This window comes from Spinacia oleracea, chromosome 6, assembly GCF_020520425.1.
Source record: "Spinacia oleracea cultivar Varoflay chromosome 6, BTI_SOV_V1, whole genome shotgun sequence".
Classification (NCBI taxonomy): domain Eukaryota; kingdom Viridiplantae; phylum Streptophyta; class Magnoliopsida; order Caryophyllales; family Amaranthaceae; genus Spinacia; species Spinacia oleracea.
Window position 1 is genome coordinate 134790524 of NC_079492.1, and position 11303 is coordinate 134801826.

The 11303-nt window shown below is 42.1% G+C and overlaps 1 protein-coding gene across 1 annotated transcript; it reads right to left on the bottom strand.

Moving 5' to 3' along the window:
- Nucleotides 1–6219: 6219 nt before the first annotated feature.
- LOC110791553 (uncharacterized) lies at nucleotides 6220–10784 on the bottom strand. The gene is made up of 4 exons (XM_021996303.2): nucleotides 10305–10784; nucleotides 7939–8097; nucleotides 7487–7568; nucleotides 6220–6563 (listed from the first exon to the last, which is right to left on the bottom strand). Exons 1-4 carry the CDS (start codon nucleotides 10683–10685, stop codon nucleotides 6412–6414), a joined length of 774 nt encoding a protein of 257 aa, XP_021851995.1. The 5' UTR covers nucleotides 10686–10784; the 3' UTR covers nucleotides 6220–6411.
- Between the last annotated feature and the right edge of the window lie 519 nt (nucleotides 10785–11303).

The following is an 11303-nucleotide window of genomic DNA, read 5'->3' on the forward strand; positions in this document are numbered from 1 at the left end:
GTACGTATTGTATTTGTTAGTTGTGAACTATATTGTTAATGGTCCGCGTGATTTGATTTTAATTGCAAAATGACTCAAAAAAGATACTAATAAATAGCTAACTATCGTCCAGGGATCGAATAGTAGAACCGTCAACACAATATTATTACATACTGACATGTTAATATACATAGCTACTATTAATGGTTTTATTTGATGAACTCTAGGGATAAATGATTTCATTTTGAAATCGCTTTCCACCTTTAAGTTCTTGTTTTTTTGGACTTCAGTTCAGCTCCATTCAATTCATTTAAGTTCAGCTCCATTTAGTTCATTTAAGTTCAGCTCCATTCAGTTAACATAAAAAAAAAACCATAAGTCGTTCCCTCTAGAGCACTGACTCTTGGGAGGGTTTCTCGTTCTAGCGGCGGCTGCTAGGTTTTGCTCCTTTTCGAAGGATTTTGCTCGAGTTTCCGAGTGATTTACGTATCCAACTGCGATGGCAGATAACAAAGAACATCGTGTTACGACTCAGAGCACTGAAAAATTGGCGGAGGAGGAGGAGGAGATTGAATGGGAGATAGATGGGGAAGAGGAGGAGGAGGCGAGAACAGAACTGGGTGTTATGGGTAAGATATGGACGGATCGAAACATAAACGTGAATGCCCTGATTGCAACGATGAAGAAAATATGGAACCCTAAATATGGCATGGAGGCTAACTGCATGGAGAAGAATGTGTTCTTCTTCCAGTTTCACCATTGGAGGGATAAGGAGTTTGTGATGGAGGCCCAACCGTGGCATTTCGATAAGCATATCTTGGCACTCAGTGACGTGTGTGGGGATCTAAAACCGTCAGAATACCCTTTACACAATGTGCCCTTCTGGATTAGGGTTTATGATCTGCCGATACAGGGGAGAACAAATGACACAAACGCACGCAGGATTGGCAACAAACTTGGTACTTTCATGAAGGTTGATAAGACCGACGTGATTGGCATCAACAAGTCCCTGAGACTAAGAGTTGTTATCGATGTTCGTCGCTTCGTCGCCTGTTGAAGAAGGAGATTGACCTAAAACTTCGGGGAGGAGTCTTGGAGAAGGTACGAGTCAAGTATGAAAAACTTCCAGTGTTTTGCTACGTCTGCGGGAAATTAGGGCATGGAGAAAAGGATTGTGAGGAGATGACGGCCCCTGACCCATGCAAGCACAAATTCAGCGAGAAACTGCGTGCCTCACCCTGGCAGGTAAATAAGGGTGAGATGATTGAGGAGGAAAGTGGTAGCTTGGCTTGTGCTCACCAACTATTTGTGACCAAGAAACAACAAGCAAAAAGAACAAGCTCGGAGACGGCGAAGAGTGTAACTAGTGTGGCCGAGCAACTGGGCAACGTTTCCCTCTCTTTGGCTCCATCAAATGGCCAAAAGGGGCAAACTGTTGAGGTAGAAGCGGACAAGGTACAAGCCGAATTGGGGAGTGGTGTGGTGTTAGGCACTACTTGCCATGACGCGTTAGGAGAGCATGTTACGGGTTCTATAACCTTTAACATGGGAAGCAAGTCTGATGGGGGTAAGAAGTTCCGTAGAGTAAAGAGAGCCGAACCAAAACTAGCCATGCATGGCGACACGGGCCAGGGTGTGGTGCCAGGTACAAGTACGGGGAAGAGGAAGGACTTTATGGAGATTGATGATGATGAGGGACCCAAGAAAACTAAGCTGGCAGAGGGTGCTGATGGCACGAATGCTTCACTTTCAGTAGCGGCGGTTGCGGTGCAACCCCGCAAACACCAATGATGGGCCTATCGTGGAACTGTAGGGGGTTGGGGAGCCCTCGAGCAGTGAATGCACTTAAGGGTGTTATTCGATTGGAGAATCCCCACTTCATCTTTCTCTCAGAGACGAAGTTAAAAGGTAAGGAATGGGAGAATGTGAGAAGAAACCTTCACTTTAGCAATTTCTTGTGTGTTGACTGTAATGGAGATGGGAGGCAGAGAAGTGGGGGGCTAGCCATGTTCTGGAAGGAATCGATTGATCTCACCCTCATGTCCACTTCACTGCACCACTTGGACTTCACAGTTAGGGAGAGCAATGGCCTCCAATGGAGGCTCACGGGGATGTATGGTCACCCTGAGGAGACAAGGAAGATGGAAACTTGGAACCTAATGGAGATCCTGAGCACGAATAACACTCTTCCTTGGCTTTGCTTTGGCGATTTCAACTGCACCTTGGCTCATGATGAGAAGTTGGGAGGTAGCCCTAAAAATCAGGCGGAGATAGATGGGTTTAGGAGAGCGGTGGACATGTGCCAGCTCCGAGACATTCGCTTTGAGGGGCACCAGTTCACTTGGAACAATAATAGGGAGGCAGAAGCTAACATCCAAGAACGACTCGACAGATTCCTAGCCACCGATTCCTGGGTTGGCCTTTTTCCTTGCACCTTTGTTGAGCACCTCCCCAAACGGAGGTCAGACCACCTCCCCATCAAAATATCCATACTCGGGCAGGTACAAGCGAGTGAGCGAAAGAAGAAGAGGTGGCGGTGTTTTAGGTTCGAGAAGGAGTGGATACGAGATGATGAGTGTGGCAATATAGTGGCAGAAGCATGGCAGCTGAGCGACCACAGTAACATTCGCAGCAAGTTGTCCTTGTGTGCTAATAAATTACGAGGGTGCAGCTCGAGAAGGAAGGTGGACTTTTGCAAGGAAGTCAAACTGAGAAGGGAGAAGGTTAGGGAATTGATGACTCGCTCCCCTACAAAAGAAACGTTGGAGGAGATACGAGTACTGGATAGGGAGATCGATGAGCTCGAACGGAGAGAGGAAGTGTATTGGGCCCAAAGAAGTAGGCAGGACTGGCTATCTGATGGTGACAAAAACACCACCTTTTTTCATAGAAAGGCCGAGCAACGGAGGCAACGTAACACCATTAAGGGGGTCTTTGATCCGGGTGGATGTTGGAGGACCGAAGAAAATGAGACAGAGAGTGTGTTCATTTCCTATTTCAAGGAGTTGTTCACGACAAATGATGCCACAGGGGATATGGATCAAGTGCTCGGCAAGGTCCACGCTCGTGTTACTGGTGAAATGAATTGTATGCTAGAATCGGAGTACACAAGGGACGAGGTAGTAGCCGCTCTCAAACAGATGCACCCGACCAAAGCGCCCGGACCGGATGGCATGCCGGCCCTTTTCTACAAAAAATTCTGGAATGTGGTGGGTGATAATGTGGTCTTTCATGTGCTCAACGTTCTGAACAATGGTGCTCCTGTGGAGGACATTAATCACACCAACATAGTACTTATACCGAAAAAGAAACAGTGTGAGTCGACTAAGGATTACCGACCTATTAGCTTATGCAATGTGCTCTATAAGCTAATATCCAAAGTAATCTCTAACCGGCTTAAGCTTGTGTTGCCTAGTGTGATTAGCGAGTCTCAGAGTGCGTTTGTCCCGGGGAGATTAATTACAGACAATGTTCTAGTGGCTTATGAGATGTTTCACTATCTCCGGAAAAAGAAGAAAGGGTCTAAGGGATACATGGCTATGAAACTCGACATGAGTAAGGCCTACGACCGAGTCGAGTGGAGGTTCATTGAGGGGATGATGTCTCGGTTAGGCTTCTGTTCGAGCTTTGTCGAATTAATTATGAGGTGCGTCTCTTCGGTTAAGTATTCTATCCTCTTCAATGGCTTTCCAACCACAACTTTCACCCCAAGTAGGGGCCTTCGGCAAGGCGATCCAATCTCCCCATTTTTGTTTCTCATATGCGCCGAGGGTCTTTCGTCTTTGCTCCGGAATGCTGAAGAATGCAAATCCATTCACGGAGTCCGCATTGGTAGGTATGTCCAGCCCATTTCCCACTTGTTGTTTGCGGATGACACATTATTGTTCACTAGAGCCAACGAAAACGAGGCAGAGGCAATCAATGACATCCTCATGGATTATGAGATGGCTTCGGGCCAAAAAATAAATCTGGAAAAGTCGGAAGTGTCGTTTAGCCGAAACGTAAGTACTAATACGCAAAATATGCTTCTATCGAAGTTGAGTTTTAAGGCCGTAGACGGACACGAGAAATATCTTGGTCTCCCGACCTTTGTTGGTAGATCAAAGAAAACCGTTTTCCGGGTGATACATGACAGGGTGTGGAAGAAAATCAAGGGGTGGAAGGAGAGGTGTCTCTCTAGGGCAGGGAGGGAAGTTCTATTAAAGTCGGTTGCACAAGCCATTCCTACCTACTCTATGCAGTGCTTCAAGATCCCAGAAGGGGTGGTCAATGAGCTGAATTCCTTGTGTAGGAACTTCTGGTGGGGTCAAAGAGGGAGCGAGAGAAAGCTGGCCTTAATAAGTTGGGGAAGGCTATGCAAGGCAAAGGCCGAAGGTGGGGCTGGGTTGAGGAACTTAAGCGCCTTCAATGACGCTCTTTTGGCTAAGCAGTGTTGGCGTCTAGTTACTAACCCCAACTCCTTTGCGGCTACTGTCCTAAAGGGAAAGTATTTCCCCAAAACGACATTGTGGGAGGCTAAAATACCGGCGAATGCTAGCTACACTTGGAGATCACTGATGTCGGCAAGAGAGCTATTAAAAGAGGGTGTGAGATGGGTGATTGGGGATGGTTGCACAGTGGGTTTTTGGAAGGATAAGTGGCTGAGTGGTACCCCAGGGGGTTGCATTGCCTCAAGTCCACCATCTGAACTTGATGCGAATAGCAAGGTGGCTGAATGGAGAATTAATGAGGGCAAGGATTGGAACGTGGCTGCACTGGCACCCTTGCTGACTGCCGAAGAATTGGCTGCAGTGACGAGTACAAGAGTGGCTGACACGCCACAACCCGACGTCCTGACTTGGGTTCATACCAAGAATGGTGAGTTTACGGTTCGTAGCGCATACCATTTGGAAATGCATCGCAGACATGGTAATGTTGGGTCCTCAAACCCGAGTGAATACACGAAATTCATGCTGCGGATATGGAATGCTAAAGTTCCACCCAAAGTCCGCAACCTAGTTTGGAGGGCCGTGTCCAATGGATTGCCAACCATGACCACCTTAGCCAATCGTGGTATTGATGTTGACCCAATGTGCCCACGGTGTGGAGAGGCCCCGGAAAGTGTAGCTCACATGGCGTTACTATGTAGCGAAAGCAAACTGGTGTGGAAGCTCTCGCCCCTAAGGATCGAACCTGATGCGAACGCTATGGTTCTTTCGTGGAGTGGTGCCAAACCATGAGTGAGGGGAATTGCAAAAAGGGGAGTTGGGAGATAATAATGACAACTATTTGGCAACTGTGGCATATGAGGAACATGTGGGTATTTGAGAAAAAGAGACTTGATCCCCTGCTAGCGTGCAATAGAGCAGCTGACCTGGTGGGTGAATATGAGGCAGCAACAAGGAGAGATCATGGCCCGCAGCTTCCTGGTATTGCAAATGATGCTGTGAAATGGACACCACCTACGGCTGCCCCCTTTAAGGTGAACACTGACGCAGCCATCACGAATAGTAAGGTGAGTATGGGTATGGTTGTTAGGGACAATGTTGGGGATGTGCTAATTTCCGCAGGGATGAACTACTGTGGCTCGCCTTGTGCTCTCTTGGCTGAAGCGGAAGCAGCTCGTTTTGGTCTACGGTATGCTTTCGAAGCGGGATTCAGGTGCGTGGAGTTCGAATCTGACTCTAGCTCACTCGTGAAACTTTTGAAGCAAGAAGCCCGGGAACGATCAGCAGTGCAAGTAGTTGTGGATGATATTCTGTTCTTAATTAGAAACTTTGATTTCTGTAGTTTCGGTTTCGCTAGAAGAATTTGTAATAGAGTTGCCCATCATATTGCTCAGCATTCTCTCCTTCTGAATGACTTAGTGGTGTGGATGGAAGACTTTCCTCTTGATGTTTTGCCTTTTGTCAATGCTGACAAGGCCTCCTTAAATGAATGAGCACTGCACCGTTTTCCCGTCAAAAAAAAAAAGTTCAGCTCCATTCAGTTCCATTAAGTTCAGTTCATCCGCTCATCCTCCGGGATAATGAGCACAATTAATCGGCATATTAGGTTTTTTATATGAATATTGTTGTTGTTCTATGGCTAAGTTCACTTGTCTTATAACCATTCCTGCATGGCTTCATGCTTCATCAAAGACCTGCGCATTCTCCATCATCTATAAACTCCATTATGTAGCCATAAAGACAAGGATTCGAGTTAGACCCACAATAGTCACTATATATGGTTTTAGCTAAAAGATACGGAATTCACAAGCAATTTCCACAAGCAGTTACATAATTCAAACTGTAAAATCAAAATTCCTTAACGTTCCTACATTTTCTTGCAGGAGGGAGGGGAGAGTTTAATGCCTAAACTGAGTATTAATACAAAACTACAAAATTTCTTTTAACCAATAATAGTACAGTGCATTGGTAGAACATGGGTATAATTGTATGAATCTACACAAAACTACTCTTCCAACTCCCAGCCTCCTAATCTTTCACCGGGGTTATAATTGGTATAAAGTCGGAACTCATTTCCCAGTTTGCTGGAGTGCTCTGGCCGAAAACCACAAGGGCGCAATCCCAAGAGCTTAGCAGCCCTATCTTTTTGCACCTCTCCTGCACGCATAATGAATAATCAATAAATTATATCCAAACAAGGCCCACACGTGTTTGTAAGAAGTGATAAAGAGATTAGCTTGCTACTTGAGTTCAACTCGGTCAAAACTTTGCTTAAGAGCTTGACAAGTGAACTGAGTACATCTAAACTCAACTCAAAGGCTTGTGAGCGCAGACTCAAGTGTTCGAATGAGATAGACAAAATGAGTAACGACTAATGGGAACAACGTAGATATAGTTCATCTAACAAATATCCATGAAGATCTTTATGTTTAGCAAAAAGTTAATAGACACGAAATATATTGTAACTTGAGAAAGTATTTGCTGGGTTGAAACTTGTTAGCTGAGCTTGAGATAAGTTTCTATCCAAGCTGAGCCTGAAACTTCAAAGCTCAACACGTTTGAGCTTGGTTAAAGCTCAGGTATGAGTTGTTATAAGGTGAACCAAGCTATCCCAAAGTCAAGCTAAGATAGGCTCATTACAAGCCCTGAGTCTCTCATAGTAACTAGAAATGTGACGACCTATTGATTTCATACAAACACATACTTCGGCTCCACTAAGAAAAATTTAACTCTATACGAAGTACTAATTAATGCGAAAATCTTATGATACGTTTCTTGTTTTGACATAGCACACACTCATGATATATTCGGTTAAACAATAGAGATTGAATTCTTGGGTGGTGAGGCCCAACTCCAAGGAAATCAAAATATAAGTAGTATAAACAAAAAAATTATAAACAGAAGCTACAGGAAAAACTGTTAGTCCCCAACAGAATTCACTGCAGAGAAGATTCAATATATACTTTCTCCGTGGCCACAAGGTTATGGAACAGAAAACAAATGACCAGAAAATAGCGTAGAGCTTGGAAAACAGAGTGTAAATATGAGAATAATTAGTAACATGCTATGGAGAAGCTTACCAGTGAGCAGGAGCAAGAAATTTTTCCCAGGATGAGCAAGAAACGGTATTGTTTGTGCAACTTTCTTCAAGCATTCTTCACTCTTCGAAGAAAGAGAAGATAAGCAGATGTAAGCAGATGATGAATGCATAAAGACATTAACTTTATAGCATATGACATTTTCCACCCCCTTTTAAGAAAGGAGGACACAAACTACAGCAACACAAAATTTGTGATGTTTACTTATTGGCTTTCCTAGGTGTGTTAGCATAACGAAGAGCTCTGCATCAGCGATACACATACTAGGAGGTGGAGGTTTTCCATGCATTAGCAAACCCATGAGAAAGTAATGCATCTTAAACCAATACAGGTATTTTAGAAGTTAAATTAGCTGATGAAAGAAAAGTGCATTGAGAGAGTGTAAAAAATAATAATGTCAAACTGTCTTAAGTTATAGCAGTTTAGCATCTTACCAAATAAGGAGGATCTGCAACAACTATCTGGTAAGTGTGCTTCATTGACTGTGGCAAATCTTCTGGTAGGTTGTAGTCGTAGAATGTAAAATCATTTCCATATTTCTCAAAACGCTTGTCATATTCCAGAAGTTGCACAGACATAGTTGGATATAATTTCTGAAATTCACACGGAACAAGATAAGTTACAACTAGATGAGAAGCAAATGTAAGCCAAACACACAGCAGCAAATTATCTTAGAACCATCATACAAACAAAAACATGAATTTATGTGAAACACCCCAGACATTGTGTAAGACTTTAAGTTCCTTGAACACATCTCAAGAACAACTAAATTTACATGGAAAATTATCCAAGAGGCAGCCAATTTATCATATTTACACTGGCAGCGGCCAAGAAGAACAAATTTCAGAACTACACAATTAGTACATATAAAGAAGTTTGAAAAATAAAAATCCAGTACTCATTCTCCCTTTTTCCTGGATTCAGGAGACCATGGACTCCACAGGGGGGAAAAGAAAGGGTAGAATAGAACAAGTGAACAACATAGAAGCAAAAACGACAACCAGTCAATATAAAATCTGAATCACCAAATAGTCTTGCTTCTTGTGGCTTCAAACTCAGGACGCAAGAACTGGACGACATATTTGCATTCTAATCCCATAGGATATGGGATGCATCAAGATACCCGTTAATGTTCTGCTTATTAAGTGAAAAAGATGCGGCTTTAAAGTTTAAGCGTCGGCATAAGATTGTTGCTGTGTACTCCTAATATGTAGCACACACAGATAATGTTCTTACTTCAATAAGATATATTGTCATAATTATTTTTGTTAATGTGGCTAAATATCCTAATTTTCCCAACAAGTAAAAATGACCAGTCAATGAAGCACTTAGAAACTTCAGTATACCAAGATGTTTTATTTTTGAGTCCTAATTACTGCAACTAGCATATGTGGCATGTTAGAGACAACACAATTCTTGTTTTAAGAAATATCTATGTGACACTTTGCTACATCATTTACTCTACGTTGATACAAAATGAAAAGTGTTCAATAAGAAGGTTTCATCTACCGAAAGTGGACTGACAAAGAAATATGAGCAATTTGAACAAAGAAACAACGGTTACAACATAATGATACTATAAATTCAAGCTAACCTATAATTTCATCAGAAATTTAGAATCTCCTAAACCTTCCGAAATCTAGAATTACTGGATTCATCTTCAAACCTTTCCTGGTCCAAAGAACAGATTCACCATCAAAATTCCCTCCCCTCCCCTCCCCTAACCTCTCCTCATTTTTTCTGGATTTCAAACCAGATTATACAGATGCTACAGAAACGGCGATGGCCAATAAAAGAACGAAATTAGTTAGAAACATGTTTTACCAGAACTTTACAACTATGAGTAGTGGCTACTAAATTTGTACTCATTATCATCCAAGTGTATTCTCAAATTCACAAGGGTCTTCAACCATGTTGTACCAACAACCCAATAACAGCCCTCCACAAACTTCTAAGTCCCCTGAATCCCACGTAGGATGTATAAAGGGATAATGGATGCATTAACAGACCCTTGATAAAGAAATAAATCAATTACATGATATTCTATAACAAATAGGAAAACAGTAAGAGACACCTCAAACTTCCGACTTCAGTTCAACTATAACCCAATTGCCAACATATCCCTCTCTGTCTCATCCCATTTTTTTTAATTATCCAGTTGACTAACTACCATTCGACTCAACATCTATAAATGCCACCACGAATTCAGAGGGTGCAAGTGCAATCCACTACTTCCTTTATTTGTTCACGAAAAGAATGTAAGCAGAAGATGAACCGCTTAGTGAAGAACTGTACTTCGAAAAGGATTGATAATGACCAACATTTTTCTTTGAATATCATTTTGGGATTCAAAACTAAATATACCAACCTCAGCATCAGCCATGAGGACGACAGCTCACTCTGGCAAATTTTATCATAATGTTCTGATTATGCTAAAATTATCCTTCCTACCTTCAAGGTCTCAATTAATTTCACACACACTATTCTCATCAAAACCCTAAGATACTTTGGGTGAACTAGCACTACAATGAGCATTCTCATACGAAGTCCTACATAAGTAATAAGTTTACATACAAATCCGTTCTCAATACCACCGCTTATTACTGCCTACAAAACGAGCCGTAACACTATAAAATCTCCATTCTCATATTTCCAGAAGAAAATACAAACAATTCATAAAAATAAACTCATCAAAATCACACACAAGGAATCATACTTAAAGAATTCTAAGCAAAAAAAATAACCCAGAAATCAAACTGTAATAATAAGAAGATAACGGGGGTAAATTGAATTGAATTACCTTAAGATAAATAAATAAAGTCGGGCAAGAAATGCAAGCGACGGAAGGGGGCGCAACATCAGAGCCGTCACAAGTGAATTGAGAGAGGAGAGAGGAAACCTCAGAAGAGACGGTAATGGCGGTTTGAGGGGAGTACCAAAACTGACTCATCCGCCAATCTTCTGGCAACAAGGGCATTGCATCTTCATCATTTTCGTCTGCTTCTTTTTCCTCTTGTGTTTTTGAAATTGATTGCGACGCTATAAATTGTTGGAGAGCTTCTAAAGCGTAGGGACTTAAAGTTGGTGGGTCATCATCTTCTTCTAGTTCTTCTTCAAATTTCCCAGTTTTGATTTCAGTTTCAGGATGAATTTCTTGCTTTTTTGTTGAATCCATGTCCATTTGCGGGCAGTGGGGGACTGGAGTCTGGAGGGCGTAGAGTGTAGAGGACCGAAAGAGGAGAGAAAAATGGAAAGGGATTTTCACCCAATTTGTTATTCGGGTAATCGGGTGTGTAACTCAATAGATCGGATTTTGTCCATTTGGATAGACGAAGGCCACAAGTTGAAGCAGACAATGCTTTGGATTTTATTTTTATTTTTTTTAAAAAAAATCAATTCATTAATAAAGCAATAATTGGTTTATACACCCGGGTGCAAAGTGAGCACTGTGCACCCCTTGTTAAACGCAGCTGGAAACTAACAAAACGCAGCTTCATAATTCACTCCGTCGTCCGATAGAACATTAGCTGTATTTGCGTAGTACACGAATAAAATATAGTCAGTTGTTAAAAAAAAGAAAAATTTGTAATTATTAATCCAACCTTTGCCCGGTTTTCTTTAATTAAGCCTACCTATGCGATATTTCTAAATAATTCAACATTTATGACCCAACTACTATTATTAAGCTTGGATGACCGGTTACCTGTTACAAAGTCAAGGAAAATTTGTAATTATTAATCCAACCTTTACCCGATTTTCTTTAATTAAGCCTACCTATGCGATATTTCTAAATGATCCA